This window comes from Rhincodon typus, chromosome 3 (genome assembly GCF_021869965.1).
Source record: "Rhincodon typus isolate 14 chromosome 3, sRhiTyp1.1, whole genome shotgun sequence".
In the NCBI taxonomy this organism is placed as follows: domain Eukaryota; kingdom Metazoa; phylum Chordata; class Chondrichthyes; order Orectolobiformes; family Rhincodontidae; genus Rhincodon; species Rhincodon typus.
The window spans coordinates 85,896,850-85,913,770 of record NC_063334.1 but is presented as its reverse complement, the minus strand read 5'-3'; the positions used below and the strand labels follow the sequence as shown (position 1 = coordinate 85,913,770).

The 16,921-nt window shown below is 40.0% G+C and overlaps 1 protein-coding gene across 1 annotated transcript in view; it reads left to right on the top strand.

The window, feature by feature from the left end:
* Positions 1 to 16,921, top strand: part of adgrv1 (adhesion G protein-coupled receptor V1) — a 407,915-nt gene that overhangs the window by 214,639 nt on the left and 176,355 nt on the right. Inside the window, exons 55-59 of the mRNA XM_048593741.1 lie at positions 227 to 429; positions 2,645 to 2,818; positions 7,067 to 7,249; positions 8,438 to 8,617; positions 12,294 to 12,455. Coding sequence (XP_048449698.1) covers positions 227 to 429; positions 2,645 to 2,818; positions 7,067 to 7,249; positions 8,438 to 8,617; positions 12,294 to 12,455 — 902 coding nt within the window. The remainder of the gene's footprint in view (positions 1 to 226; positions 430 to 2,644; positions 2,819 to 7,066; positions 7,250 to 8,437; positions 8,618 to 12,293; positions 12,456 to 16,921) is intronic.

The following is a 16,921-nucleotide window of genomic DNA, read 5'->3' as shown; positions in this document are numbered from 1 at the left end:
AGGCCCGAAATGTCAGCTTTCCTGCTCCTCTGATGCTGCTTGGCCTGCTGTGTTCATCCAGCTCTACACCTTGTTATCGACAGCAAATAGGATGTTTGTTTTAGATCTCTGCTGATTTCTATATTCATTGAAAATATTACAGTACAACTTTACCCAATATTGAGATTAAACTGTTTTGATGACTGCACATATAAGTTTTAATTATTTTTGTTGTATGTTTTTACAGTTGATGCAATTAATATCACTTTAACAATTGTTCGCGAACAAGGATTTGTGGGAGATGTTGCTGTCCAGTACAGTACCAAACCAAATCTTTTGCTTCTACCTGTTAATCAAGCAACTGCAAACCAGGACTACATTGCAAGACAGGGCACAGCAATTATAAAGGAGAATGACACACAAGCTTTCATTAGATTTACAATACTATCTGTAAGTTTATAAGAGCGGATGGTGATAAATATTCTTATTTTTGGAAGGCATTACTAGTAGTTTTTTGTATATAATCCTCATAGTAAGGTAATAGTGGATAGCTCTATTGTGGAAATATGAGGCAAAAACTTAATATGCTCACTGCTAATTCCTTCCATTAGTGTATTAGCCAACTTTGGATTGGTAATGAGAGAATATACAGGTTATGAATTAGTTTGTGACTGTCAAAGGCAGCTGGTTTCCTGTAGCAGGTAACCCAGGAGATTTGAAAGTATCCTGAATCTGACTTCCATCTGAGGCTGATAAGGTTGCTTCAACACTGGTGAGCAGGAGTCAAATTTGCAAGCTGCCATTCCCCAGGCAAATGGTTTTTAGCAAATTATTTCGGGGATGGATAGTAGCAGGATCAGGTATTCCACAACTCAGTGTGAGGCATTCTGCTTCTTCACAAATAACCTTGTTTTAAAAAATATACTTTTTTTAAAAATGCGTTTTTGGCTGGTTTCATCCCCTGAGCTTCTGTTTGCAGATGGAAACAATGTAAGATTTGGTCAGGAATACAATTAAAATTACATTAGGATATGACACTGCCATTGACATTGTATCAGCAAGTGGGTGTTTATGTGAGAAGACAGCTAAATAAAAGAAGTGGTGAATAAAAACAGGTATAATCAACGATCTAATTCACAACCCTTCAAAGACTACGTCTCGGTACTTACTAAGAATGAATAATTACAACAAGCAAATAGATTCTAACCCCAGGTATACAACAATAACATAATTTTACTGGATAAAGCTGAAACACCACTACACATACGTACAGAAAGAGAAAAGAACATGAGTGCCACGGATGGTAGGTAAGACTGGGAGCGTAGTTCAGTGGTCTCTGTCACAGGATTCACTGAGATGATCCTTTTGACATCATAAGGACATGTTGATCCTTGATCTTCCTTCTCCAGGTACATTCCCTTAATTTGCAGGAGGTACAGGAGGACTGATTCAGGCTTACAAAGGTCTCTGATGTATTTGTTAAAAGTCACAGTTGACAGTTAGTGGCGAGAGGAAATAAACTGGCTAACTGAAGGCTTGAGAAGTTTTTATGCTGCAGTGTAAAACCATTTTTTTTTTCCTTCTGGAGGTCTGATGGGTTCTAACCTGAACTTTCACGCTTCAAAGTTGTTCAGCGACTGAGGGCCCAACCACATAGGTATTGCAGTTGTTTGGCATCAATAACTGGTTGCAATTTCACAATCAATTAACTACTTGTTGCTGGCTAAATTTCCATGTGTACCCAACCCCTTGGTTCCAGCTCACGTCTGAAAACGCTTTCCCTGCTGCTTAAACAAACAGCAGTTAAAACAGCACTTTAGTATACATTATTGCTTTTTAAAAAGTGCAGCAATCCTTCAATAATCCTTGGCTTTTAAACTAATCCTTTGCCTTATTTTGTGCACACTGAAAAATATAGAAAAATAAAAATATGGTCTTCACATATCAAAAAAAAATCAAAAGGAGATATTAACAGAATCTTTGGAAGGTTTATTTGAACTTATGATGTTTTCATAATGAGAGAGAATAACACATTATTTAAATGGTCAGTTGAACAAACACATTAAAGGGAAGAATGTACAGATATGGAGTTGGATTAGAGAATTGCAAATGAGTAGATAGTTTAAATTAATAAACTGGAACTGACATAGGTATGATGGGTTACATAACATTCTGTAGTTTCATTTCTGTCTTAGGGTTAGAGCAGTAACCATGTAAACCAAGGGTCCAGAGTTTAATTCTCACAGGGGCCTTTCAAATCCTGGCTGTCTTCAATATCAACACAATAAATGTTTAAAGGGCTGTTGGGGTGCAATGGTAATGTCCCTGTGTCTGAGCCAGGACACTGAGGTTCAAGCCCCATTTGCTTCAGAGGTGTGTAATATCATTTATAATCAAGTTGATTAAAAATATCAAGTGTCATTCCTTAGGCTTTTGTGACAGAGTGCTAGTGTCCCTGCCTTTGAGCTAGGAGGCTTTCGTTCAAGTCCCAACTCTGAAAATGTTGGTGAGAAAATGTCTAATGTTATTTTTATGACTCTGTAAATTGAACAACAGTGTTTTTGATTCAAGTTAGATGCCTATGCTGTTCAGTATCAATGTTGACCTTTTTAATAAACACATTGCTCTTTGGATTTTATGAAAAATGATATTTCTCATTTGATAGGATAACATTCCTGAATTACATGAAAGCTTTCTAGTTAACATTACCAGTGTCAAAGTGGCTGATACTGGATCTGGAAGACAACCCAGTTTGAAACACTTGGGAATGGAATTGGCAGAAATAACAATTGAAGAGAATGACAACCCCAGAGGAATCATCCAGTTCAATGTGACAAGGGTATGATTCTTCATTTGATATGGAGATAAAGTGTACTTTTTTTACTGAAATACTGCATTTAAAGTATTTAAGGGTTATTGAACTTTATTCTCTAATTATATGTTGTTCAAATTTTTACAGAGTGGTCATATTTTGGACCAATTTTGTGTTTTTGTCTGTTACATTAATCTACAGATTTTCCATGTGAGATAGACAAAGGGTTAAGTACAATAGCCTCTGAAACCAACCACAGAGAACATGGTGTATGTCCATTGACTGTGTCTCAAGAAAGAAGACAACTTTTTACAGCCTATGGTGTAAATGCTTTTGTGTTCAGTTATTGCTAACCACACTGTTGATTGGCTGGATATTTCAGTAAGGGGAGAAATTGCAATGGCAAGCTAAAGTTTGCCTACAATTCTTAAAAGGAAGTAAATGCAGGGAGTGAATCAAACCTCTGAGACAAAATATAATGGCACAACCCAGGGTCATGTGTCATAGTGATAGTGTCCCCTCCTCAAGACTGGAATGTCCAGGTTCAAGTCCAAGTAAGAAAACCCTCAGCATGTTGAGGACATTCAGGTACAGCTGCCCTGGGGTTGCCTGGCCAAATCTCCCAGGCTTCCACAACCCCTTCTCTGGATCCAGGGCCTGCACTGAAATCTAGTGGGAGGGAGAAAAGGGGGACGACCTATTGAAGGCACTTTAGTGGTATGGGTGACATATGAAGTTTTGTGTTTGTATATATTTGATTGTTTTGGCCCTCCATCTGTTTGTTTGAGTCTCTGTGTAACCCTGGAAGTAATAGTGCCAGCATGGTATCTAACTTCCTGTCCATACAGGATGTACTATGGATCAGCGTCTGCATTGAAAGCTGCTTGTAGCATAAAGAAGCAAGATGAACAAGGCGTATATAGGGCAATGGACTCTGCTGACACCATTGCCCCTCCTCTTACAACATCCCTATTCTTTCCCTGGCCTCTGCGTCCAAAAGTGTTGGTGTGAAGGAGATGGTCAGCGATGCCTGAAGCAGGGAGGTGTGGCAGTATACTGGGAGCAGATGTATTAGGATGGTCAGGGATTAGAAAGCCTGCATGCCTGAGACCTGTACAATGCATGTGTGTAATGCTGTTTCCTTTTATAGGGCCTCACATTGGGGGGTCCTGCAGCCCTGTCCCTCATGAGTTGTGGCACTTAGCAAACCCATTCCAAGTGAGGTCACAGCCATTTTTCTTCTCATTATGTACTTTTGAATCTAGCACGATGGAGGGTGGTAGTGAACACTCTTTGGCCTGTGACATCCAGCTTGTCCTCCACTTGTTGCTCAGGCCTTGAACATCCAGATCACCTTCCTGATACGTCTTCCATGAACCCCAAAGACTTTATACCCCCCTAGACCTCTCCCAAACTGTCTATATGAGCCCTCATCAACCACCTTTCTGAACCCCCCCTCCCAAAGCCCCTGGCATATGAGGTGACCATGCCAAACGTGTGATCATTCACTGTCTCTGCCCCAACTTGAAGCCAGGGTGCTCCTGACCCTGAGCAGACTCCCCTCCTCAATGACACCTTTGCCATCCATACTTTACGTATACACCCCTTACAAATACAGTTGCTCCCTTTCCCAATAGTCACCCACCCCCTTCACCCCAGCCTGTGTCCTTTAATACAAACAAGTAGGTTTTCGTGTTTTCTCCCCATGGCAGTGAGTGGCCTTGTTGCTTTCCAGCTCCGCACCCCCACCCCTGTCCGGTTTCTGTGGACAGATCTGACTGATGTCTGTACATCTCCCCGACCCTACATCAGCCCTACAACCCACTCTGGTTACAATGGAGCCACAGGACTAACTGTGACCAACTCACTGAACTGCAGAGGCAGGAACCCCTGCCCAAGAACACCCTGACCAGATAATGATAATGTTCAGTCCTCTGGTCTGGTATCAGAGGCTGAATTTGACTTACTGTGCCGAGACGCCCCCGCCCCACCCCGCCCCCAGCCACCAACTTTCCAGGAAGAGTTAGATTCTTGTTAAGCAATGTGGTGAAAAGTTATCGAGGGTAGGCAGAAATGTGGAGTAATCAGATCAGCTATGGAAGGACAGAGCAAGCTTGAGTGACAGAGTGGCCTACTCCTCATAATTTTTAAGTTCATATCAAAGAAAGTTGACAGATGCTCAGCACGGTTCTTTAAGGAGGTGCCTGGAATGGTGATGGGAATAGTGGAAATGGAATGTTCAATAGATACTGCATAGAAATTATTGGAGAACAGTTAGAAGTGTGGAATGAGGAAAAGGTTAACAACTTCAGAAAAAGCTGTCTAGAAATGTGATAATTGAACATGAGTTACAGACATTTCTACATGTGGAACAAAGCCACCATACTTTACAATGTTTGATTCTGGGTCTGTTCCTGTTCTCTATGTCCATCAATGGGAAAGGATGTAAGGAGAGCGAGAATGGCTTTCAAATTTACAATTTTTTACCATTGCTGGATGTACTGTAAATAAGTGAGAAGACTAAAGAAAGTTGCAAGAAGAGGATAGAACTCTATGTCAGTGAATGTGAATTAACAACAAACAACCGTCATATACTTTAAATGGGAATAATTAGGTGATTTTTAAAAATATTCTTCTGTAGGATGTGGGTGTCGCTGGCTGGCCAGCATTTATTGCCTCTCCCTAGTTGCCCTTGAGAATATGGTGATGAACTGCCATCTTGAGCCACTGCAGTTCATGTTATAGTCATAGAGATGTACAACATGGAAACAGACCCTTAGGTCCAACTCGTCCATGCTGACCAGATATCCTAAATTTATCTTGTTCCATTTGCTAGCATTTGGCCCATATCCCTCTAAACCCTTCCTAATCATGTACCCATCCAGACGCTTCTTTAATGTTGTAACTGTACCCGCGTCCACCGCCTCCCCTGCCAGCTCATTTCCATACACGCACCACCCTCTGTGTGAATAATTACGTCTGGGGAGTTCCAAATTTTAACCCGGTGACACTGAAGGAATGGCAAAATATTTCCAACTCAGGATGGTGAGTGGCTTGGAAGGGAACCTGGAGGCAGTGATGTTCCTGTGTATCTGCTGCCCTGGTCCTTCTAGATAGAAGTGGATGTGGATTTGGAAGGTGCCCTCTAAGGAGTGTTGGTGAATTTCTGCATTGCATTCCCTTCACCTCTGGGTCTGGAATATTTTGCCTGCAGATTCTAATCTTCTGGTATTATCAGTCTTTTTGCTGGTATTTAAAATCCAAGATTGATGACATCTAACAGGTTTTTTTTCCTCAAAGATTCATGGAAACAAAGAATAATGTCAGAAAGAAATGGCATGGGAATATTGTAAACCTCAAGACAGGAACTAATGAAAGTAATTTGAGCAGTTGAAGGAAATTCTTCTGACACATGCTTATGGAGCAATGTTGGCAGGCCATATATAATCTTTGGTATAGGTAGGAGCATTGAAGTACACTTCAAAGAGAAAGGAATGTTGAACAGTGGAGCACTTGGCAACTTCCTGGGCTGGCTACAAGCAATTTGAGGGTATTTTTGTGTAAATCCATGGCTGCATTTGAGATTAGCAGTGAAGTAGGATCAGAGCTAGTGTTGTAACCTTTTGCTAAATTCAAAATTGGAAAGGAGCCTTGATTTAATGCTGATTTTTGTCTTTCTCACAAACAGCATTATGAAGCTAATGATGTGTTTTGAGACCAAAATTAAAACAATATACTCTGTGCCATTTCCATTTACACTTGGGAAATTAGATCCTAGACTCCAATTACATTGTAATGCAAGCATATTAGGACCCTGATGAAATTTTTAACCACAGCCACAAAACACCCACACTATTCACACAGACATATATAAATTATTGGAGATCACTTCTAAAATGTTGAAGAAGGGTGCTCTTATTCAAGAATTTTAAGAGACTAGGAAAAGCATAGTTGTTCCTATGTCCCTAGAAATATCTGACAACCCAAACAATTTAAAGATTGTAGAGGTAGTGATGTGGAAGTTAGTGGCATGCGTAAAATCTATTTAGACAAGACATGTTGCCATTTCTGGAGTACTGTTCCTAAGTGTGTAACAGTAAGATATACCTAAATTGTTTGGCTTGACACCAAAAAAAACTGAAATTTTACATCACATAATATACATTCCTATATAAGATGATGGGTTAATATAAAAACCTTTACCAATTCTGTGCAGTTTTTAGTCTGTGATAGTGAAAATTAATTAGGTAATGTTGATTTCTGTCAAATCCACAGGATGAAACTAGTGCAATTATTGCTTATGAGGTGGCCCCTCCAAGAAATCTTCTACAATTACTAGTGATCAGAAGCTCTGGTACATTTGGGGAGATAAATGTAGCTTGGGAAGCACGGCCAGAAAGTGCCAATTTCTCAGATTTCACACCATCTTATGGAAACCTCACCTTCGCTAATGGAAGGGTAAGTTTGTGATTTGCACAGTTTACAGAAAAATCACATCACAGTAATGGGTTGTTTAGTCTAACCAGTCCATGTTTATCCTTCACACAAACAACCATCCTAATCCCATCTCCTGCTTGACTATGCCTTTATCTCCACTTTCTTCAGCCATTTGTTAACCTATTCTGCTGAACCATTGTCATGAGAGTAGGATTCAGTTTTGCTGGGAACTGAAAATGGACAGCAATGAATTGGTACCTGTTGTACACCCAACCTGTAAAACATTTGTGGTGTATAAACAGGTGGCTGATCTATGATGAGCTATTTTCTGACTCCACTGATATTGAATATTTTAGCTGCTTTATTCCTGCTTCAGACACTATTCCGCATGCTGCATTCTACAGCCTCTCAACACTCTCAAGAAATCAATAATCTCCAGCTGTCTGTAATAAAGCTCTTTAGACTTTATATTTATTTCCCTTCCCAATAGGTGATAGCCCATACATTTTATGCAGCAGTGTAATTTTTCCTCTTTTATTTCTTAACTGTAACAAAATAGGTCTGTCCTTCATCTTTCAAAGACCTCCGCTCTCTCTAGCACTCTCATATTTTCCTGAATCAATACTGCAACCTTTCTTTTTTCTTTCCTATCTTTCTTAAATATCATATATCCAGTCCTCAGCCCTGCCTTTATTTGAGTCTGGTCTCCTTTATCACCATAACATCTTACTCTTGTTGGCTGTGCTACCTGTGCCTGCTTTTTGTTTTATTCATTTGTGGTATGTGGGCGTCGCTGGCTGGCCAGTATTTATTACCCATCCCCAGCTGCCCTTGAGAAGGTGGTGGTGAGCTGCCTTCTTGAACCGCTGCAGCCCATGTGCTGCTCTCTGTGTTTCCATACATGCGTTGTAAATTGAATTTAGACCTCATTGCGTTCCTCCTTAGCTTTGTTCCAACTAATGAAATAATATTTCCTACGTTAGTGATACCTGTCTCTCTCAGTTCCGTGCAAATCTTGTTTCTCCTATCTAATGTAATCTCAAGGCTGTCATTCCTTGTCAAGTTTCTTTAAACCTTCTGCAGCAGAACTTACAACACCATTTAATCTGAACAAAAATGATTTTCCGGTTTTAAGCTCTATTAATTGCAAACTCATGAAATGTAAACTCTCAGAATGTTGCATAATTTCATTATCCCATTTCTTTGTAGTCTTCTGCTGTCCTAGAGATCATTATAGTGGATGATAACTTGACAGAATTTCTGGAGACGTTCACTGTTTTCCTGACTCGAGTAACAGGAGGTGCCAAAATGGGAAACGATATTATAGTTACCGTCAACATTCCAAACAATGATTCACCTGTTGGTGTGTTTCAGTTTGGGGAACGATCTGTGAGTAATCTTTTCCCTTTTTCTCAATCTTTTTTATGTCTGACATTCAGTGGCTATATGTTGTTTGTAAAGAATCTGAGAAAGGATGGTAATCTCCAAAGTTAACAAAAAAGATTATTTACTTGCATGTCAAATATCTCAATATCACAATTACATTGAGTCAGTATGGAAAAAGGGGAGTGAAATTAATTTTGAGTGGTAGTGCAAAATAAATTGAAGTCAGACTCTTTTATACACAATGTCCTAATATCCTTTTCTTTCAAGTCAATGGAAAATAAATCAGATGGAGTTTAAAATGGGCGAATAATATGTTATCACGTGCTTTGGATGATTGTGTAAGACAGCTATTATACCCACATTCTCAAGTGTTGTGCAGGATTTTAGTAAAGTTGAAAGAATTAAAAACAAATAAAGTTTGAGCAAGTTCAGAAAGATTTCTCGAAGTTGTTACGTCATTAACAAAATAGTTTTTGAACATGTTGCCATTCTCTGCTGTGATTTTAAAAAATCGTCAACACGAATAGATTCTTTGGTTTTTCTTTAGTTATATGGTCCTATGAAGTGAGATGAGACCACTGTGGCCATTTATTGGAGGTCCACTGAGATTAAGACACAATTGGGCACTTATCTCCCTGCTCCTCTGAGAGGAAACTCTCCAAAAATCGCATTCTGAGAGCTGCTGGTTAGTCAGCCCTGGCAGTGTCATTGGTAGCTGTGGCTAATGGCAGGACTGCATATGTTTGAGGTCGTGGATTGACAATGGAATCAAGATCAGCCCGGATCTTGCTGAATGGCATAGGAGTCCCAAGGTGCTGAATGGTATATTTCTTCTCTGAAATTGTATGTTTGCATGAGCTACAGGGACAAATTAAGTAGCAGGTTCATTGAGGCCTCATTGTCTGCACATAGTGAGCGCTGGGGTGAGGTTTGATTTGATGCTTAGAGGCAGAGATCTTACTCAGGCTTTCTCTGTTTCCACTGGGTGGGTGCTTCTATTGGACAAGGAGAGAGTTTTCCCTTTGCCAGACCCAAGGCAAACCCTTGGGTCTTCCTCGTGTTAGGCCTGGTGGCATCAAAACCCAGAGGTGACAGCATGAGGCCTCTAACTGTTTACTTTGAAGCCTCAATTGGCCCTGGGGCAGGAAATCTGTCTTCTAACCTTCCTGTCTTGAACTTCACTGGACAGAGTTATTGCCACCCTGCACTTTCTGACTACAGCCTTCCTGCAAACTCACCTTCTCGTGTGGGGAGGCTGCATTGAGTTCCACCCATACAATCAGAATGCCCCAGTTTACTGAATAGATGACAGTATCCCACATGGTGATAATTGTAGGAACTCCTTTGCTTGAATTTGCATTTGAGCACTGTAGAATAGAATTGAATATTACACAAAGAAAAATCTCTTCCTTTATAGAGTATTACTTAAATCTTGAAAAAAATGCAGAAAGCTGCAATACAAAGGGACTTGGGATAACTGGTGCACCAAACACAGAAAATTAGCACACAGGCGGAGCAGGTAATCAGAAAAGCTAACAGAACGTAGGCCCTTATTTTAATGGGGTAGGAGTATGACAGTAGGGAAGTCTTACTGCAACTGTACAAGATGCTGATGAGACCACATCTGGAGTTCCATGAGCAATTTTGATTGCTTTATTTAAGGAAGGATATTATTTTGTTGGAGGTAGTTCAGAAAATGTTCACATGGATGATCCCTGTTATGGGGTGCTGTCTTTTGAGCAAAGGTTAAACATGTTGGGACTTTACCCACTGAAGTTTAGAAGAATGAGTGGTGAACTTATTGAAACATATAGGATTCTTAAGGGGCCTGTCAGGGTAAATGCTGAAAGGATATGTTTCTTTCATGGGGGGATCCAGGACCAGAGTGCATAGTCTCAGAACAAACCAGTGCCAATTTAACACATAGATGAGGAAGGATTCCTTCTCTCAGAATGTTGAGAGTCTTTGGAACTCAGTGTTACAGAAAGCTGAGGAGCATAGTCCTTGTGCATATTTAAAATTGAGATAGATCTTGATCAGTAGGGGAATCAAGGGTTATGGGGAAAAGACAGGAAAGTGAGTGTGAGGAATGTTGGATTAACCATGATCCTATTGAATGGTCGAGCAGGCACAAAGGGCTGAACAGCCTACTCCTGTTCCTTTTTGTTATGGTCTTCTGTAAAGTCAAAGGATCATTAGTAATTTAAATGATATAAAATTTCAGTTTTGTTCCACTGAATGTAAATCACTAACATATAGTTTCTTTCACATGTTGATTCTGGCAGTAAATCAGTTAGCTTGCTTTTAAATGTAAAAGTAAACATGCCACATTCTTAGGAGGGAAGCTCTGGCAGGCAGGCAGTTGTGATTAATGGACTTCTAGGAATTCAAAAAGCCCAAGCTGAGAAAGAGGAGAGTCCTAAGTATTGCTGGTAGTTTAATAGTACAGAAAGTATGGGAAAGAAAAACATAGAGGTACAGCTGGAAATATCAGTCAGGCATTGGAGCATGTCATCAAAGGAAATAAGGCTTTAGATTGCATGTAACCATACCTTGCATGCAAGTGTTTGATAGCAACTGTATATTTGCAGTGTAAGCATTTCATTTCTAAACTTTGTCTTTTATATTCATCCAGAATATATAAAATTTAACAGCTGCAATATTTATTTTTGAGCATCAGGATAGAACTACTTTCTCTGACTTTTTGACCTTTTATTCACATTGTTTATGATCGACATCACAAGATTAATGCAACAATAGCTTGTATTTGTGCAGATCATCTAACTCATTCCTACTTGATATTGAAGTCCCATCAAAGTAAAGGTCATTTCTTAAGTCGTTGCAGCGATTTTGAATCCAACATTGACCTCAAAGCTTCATTTCACATTTTGGCCACTCTGTTGTGAAAGAAAATATAATTCTTATTCTTCTCCTTTGACCTATCCCATTTTATTTGAAATTACCATGATGCAGTATGATTTCCCTTCTCCACCCCATTCTGTCAACGACCCATTCCTCCTCCTATCTTGCACTTACATTTCTCACCATTTTATCCTCCCACCTGCCATCGGGACTTTGTCTGCTCCTTCTTGGCAGTAGCATTTCATCACTTTCCTCATTATGTTTCCTCTCTGTCTACAACAGATAACCATATCATTCAACTTTTCAGTTACTTTCTTCAAAGTCCCTCAGTCTTTACTGATCCCTGATTTAACAGGTTCTTGACGTTGTTCTTTCCATTGCCTCCTTTTAAGGTTGAAATTCTCAAATCTGTCCTGGTCCTGGTCTTGTTTTATAATTTCATCCTGTGACACGAGTCATCAGTTTAGTATATGTTCTCTGCAACATTTCCAGGTATTGTCTTGAATTCTCCTTATCCCTGATCACCAGCCTTGTATGATTGCTGGTACTTTACATTATGTAATTTAACATTGTTTGCTTTGTTGATTGCTGCTTTGCAGTGATTGGACATGTTAATCACCCAATCTGCTGAAAATCTCTTATCTTCCCCCTTTGTTACTTCTGTACCATTCAGGGGCTAATTGTATTAGTCATGGAATATCTGAATCATACATGAATATAAGTATTTACAAATTGTGAGATTTGGTGTAGAGATGGTAGAGAGACAGAACCACTAGTTGTGGTTATTGTACAATGAAGCATAATTGTGTTCTCTTAGGTGACTGTTGGAGAGCCAAAGACTGCTGACGATCCAGCTGGACTGGTGTCCTTCACAGTCAGTCGTGATGGTGGTTATGGTCCAGTCCAGATTGTTTGGCAGGTGGATGATTCTGCAGTTAATGACCTTGGTCCTCTTGCTGGAACACTATCATTCAATCAGGTACTGTACAGAGCACATACACGATAATAAAGACCGACTAACAAAATCTACATCAGGACTTGATCAAACTGTAAGAAAACTGAACATCACCTTATAATAGACTTCACTTAGCCAGTTAGTGCAGCACGTTTTGTGCAGTTTAATTTAAATTTATCATTAATAATATTAAATGCAACTAGGCTAAGAAAGAAAATTACAAACAAGAACAGAAATTGCTGGAAATGCCCAGTAGGTCTGGCAGCATCTGTGGAGAGAAATCAGAGTTAATGTTTTGGGTTGAGTGACCCTTCCAAGAACTGTTCTGAGGAAGGGTCATTCAACCCAAAACATTAACTCTGATTTTTGTCCACAGATGCTGCCAGATCTGCTGGGCATTTCCAGCAATTTCTGTTTTTATTTCTGATTTACAGTATCTGCAGCTGGTTTGGTTTTTAAAGAGAATTACAACTTTTTGTTAACTTTAATAACTAAAGAAATTATGGGGAGATGAATGGGAAGAATGAGGAATGAGTGTGGATCATTAGCCCACACTGGTATTGTGAATGCAGGAGAACAATTCCTTATCCTGCTGGCTTATTAAGGTAAGTTGAAAAAGAAGAAGCAAAAATTATTTCTTTCCGTGAGTTCCATCGTTATGGGACTACTGGCTAGACCTGAAAAGGAGTTGGAAAAATGGAATGGACTGTGCTGAAACCAATTTTACAGAGCAGTTGTCAAATCAATTTGAAGGCCCTCATAAACATGTGCAAGATGTGTACTTAATGATTAAGGTGAGTTTTGGTCCTCCAGAGACCAAAACAACAGCGAGTTAATAACAGATAAAAAGGTAATGCCAGATAAAATGAACAAATATTTCACTTTTGTCTTCACTATGGAGCATAAAAACATAGTACAGTAACAACTGTATATTTGGAGGTGGAAGGGAGAATGGAACGTAGCAAAATTGCAATCAAGAGGGAATTGGTATAAAGCAAACCAATGGAACTGTGGGCTGATAAGTTTCCGGGCCCAGATGAATTTCATCCTAAAGTCTTAAGAGGATGATGTGTTAGTGCTAATTTTGCAAAATATGTTCAATTCTGAAGTGGTTCCATATCACTAAAAAGCAAAATAATTGAACTCTTCTATTCAAGAAGGGAGGGAGGCTGGAAGCAGGAAACCATAGGCCAGTTAGTTTCACAGAATCACAAAATCCTATATGTATAAAGTGGCCACTTAGCCCATTGTGTCTGTACTGGGTCTCTGAGTGGTTTAACTTAGCACCAATATTCTCCCTTTTCCCTTTAACCCTGTTTCTATTGTTTCTATTTAAATACACTTTTGAATTCCTCAATTGAACTTGCCTCTACCACATTTTCAGGCAGAGCATTCCATACCCTAACTATTCGGAGTGTGAAAAATTTATTTCTCACCTTATATTTGCATCTTTTGCAAAACTTTTCCAAATTGTGCCTTTCAGTCCTCGTTCTATTTGTGTGGGAACAGTTTCTCCCCTCTGTCCGGACCAGGTTGGAATCAATCTCTAAAACAATTGCAGGTTTAGAAAAACTCAAGGTAATTGGAATGAGGCAGCATGGTTTTGGCAAAGGGAAACCATGTTTAACAAGTCTATTACTGTTGTTTCAAGTTGTTTTAGAGAGGACTGTGCAGACACACAGTACTTGAATTTCTAGCAAGCTGGATAAGCTGTCACCTCAAGGGTTATTGTGGAAACAGAGAGCTTGTGGTATGTGCGTAACATATTAATATGGACATATTGATATTAATATGGACAAAAGATTTACCGGCAGAAAACAGAGCAGATGCATCTATGGGTCTCTGTCCAATTAGCAGGATGCGATGAGTGAAATACAGGGGTCTGTACCTGGGCCTCAACATTTTACAATTTACCCCAATGGCTTGGATGAGGAAAGTGAAGGGTTGATAGCTAACTTCACAGGTGGCACCAAAGTAAGTAGAAAACTATATTGTAAAGATGACATAAGAAAGTCGCAGACAGACATCGATAGGCTGAGTGAGTGACCAAAAATCTGTTGGTTTACTCCATCTCAGCTCAACCCTCCTATCTTTTTACAGTCTGCCCCGTTCTTACATTTTCTACTTGTATCTTATCCTGTGTTCAGGTTTAATAAGATCCTCTCTCATATTTAACTCTTCGATCTGATCTATTGCTTTTGCTTAACCAAATCTAACCAATACCTTTGCCCTTGTAGAGATCCAAATATATTGTTTGAGGAACAAATTGAATATTAATTTTATGAAATTCATTCCCTATTTTCTGTTTATATCCTCCCTGCCTCAGTAATGAGCAAGTAATTAAAATCTATTGTTGTTATTATTACTGACCTGCTTGGTCTGTGTACAGATTTCCTTGTGTATTTCTCTTCTTTAGCTGGGCCATCTATTGTGCGACCCCAACCTCCAGGATCTTTCATTTAAAAATCTACTTTATATCTCTGAGCTTTATTGTTTCTGTAGCTTTTCTGCCAAAGTTTTGGAAAATGAATAAGAGAACCTACATGAAAATGTACTGCCATCATCTATAGGGTGGCAAGGTAGCTCAGGAGTTAGCACTGCTGCCTCATGGCACCAGGGATCCGATTCAATTCCACCCTTGGGTGACTGTCCGTGGGGAGTTTGCACATTCGCTCCGTGTATGCGTGGGTTTCCTCCAGGTGCTCTGGTTTCCTCCCACAGTTGAAAGATGTGCAAGTTAGGTGGATTGGCCATGCTAAATTGCCCAGGGAATGTCCAGGGATGTGTAGGTTAGGCGTGTTAGCCATAGAAAATATAGGGTGGGAGATGAGTCTGGGTGGGATACTCTTCTGTGCATCAGTGTGGACTTGTTGGGCCAAATGGCCTGTTTCCACACTGTAGGGACTTTATAAGCTGGATCTTGGCTCCTTAGAAAAGAAGCAAAAGGACATGGTTGTAGCAGATATTCGTCTATTGACAGTACTTCTTTGGGCAGTACCCTTTAGATCTCTGTGGGCACAAGCCATCGGTTGTCCACTGTAGTAAGTTGATGAATTGTTGACGAGCAAGGCTTCCATTTACTATGGAGGTATTTGATCTGATTAACTTTCTTTCACTCCCTAATGAAGTTTGCTGTCAAGGGCTTCTCAAACTGTGAGAAGGTCTCAAGATGAGGATTTGGGGTCATGAACTTCAAGGCAATAGTGGTTACCATGGAGCTCGGATTGATTTCTGATAGCTGTGAGGTCTTTTTAAATCCTTCAGTTTTCGCCTATTTGTGGGCATGGCTTGAGGGACTGCATCCTGAGGCCCAAATGCTGCTGCAGTTGATTAAAAGCATTGACCTGTGAAAAGGTAGATAGTTATTTGGTTTTGATGAAACCCTGACCTTTCTTCACCTCTCCCAATGCTGAAACGCCTGTTTCCCCACCTTTCCCTTCTGAATAATGAAAGTCTTTCCTTCGCTCACTGCTGGCCCCTCGTCTTTGTAGAGCAGCACTCATATGGCCCAGATCAAGGCCACATGAAGTCTGAGACTTTAAAATAAGGTCCAAGTTTTGGAAAACACTTGTGTGGGAACTCCAGAACTTGTAATTATAAAAACCGTGTCTTTTTATTTTGTGCTTTTGTGGACTGAATGAGAGAGTACTGTTTCAAAACCAGTGTTTGTAAGGTTGGCTATAAGTTTTAAAAAGCAAGTAATCTGACACCCATGGCAAAGCTCATAAACAACCATTGGAACAAACAGAAATTGGAGTTTGAGTTGCAGGTAATATAGAGCCAAGGGGTGTACCGACGCTAATTTTGCTGGCAATAAGAAGTTTGTTGGCCTATATAGATTAATGACCAGTCATTCATGATTGAGGCCTTTTTGCCTATAATAACTGTGTGATCAGTTCTCAGGTAATTTAACTGCTTGGAGCTAGGGGTAACTTACAGACTGAGAGAGAAGTGTTCATTTCTTCCCTAGCTTGGGAGCAGTCTCTCTGTTCTCTGCAGTCAAAATCACTAAGCCTGAAGAAAACCAGTTTATCCCCCCTGCAACAGTTGCTGTAAGCTGTGAATTGTTATTGATAAGTCAGAAACTTATAAGTGTACCAGCCATCTTGTGCCTTTCACCAACCTAGTGGAAGAAACCAGAGAAAGGCAAGTGAAGCAACACGCAAAAATCACAAGGATCAGCATCAATACCTAGGACTGGTACAACTGAATTGTCTTTCTAGTTTTCCCCCTATGTCCATAACTTATTTTACCCAGCCTACCTTTGTATGTAAGGGGAGTTTATAAGGGGATCAGAGTTTTAATTAGTATTATAGATATTCTTAATCAACCTGTTCAGGGACATTCTGACATACCTTTGGAACAGGTGGGACTCAAACCCAGGTCTTCTGGCCCAGAGGTAGGGACACTACCACTGTGCTCCAATAAACCTCATATGCTGGTCAAGCAGCATCATAGGAGCAGAGAGGCTGACGTTTCGGGCCTAGACC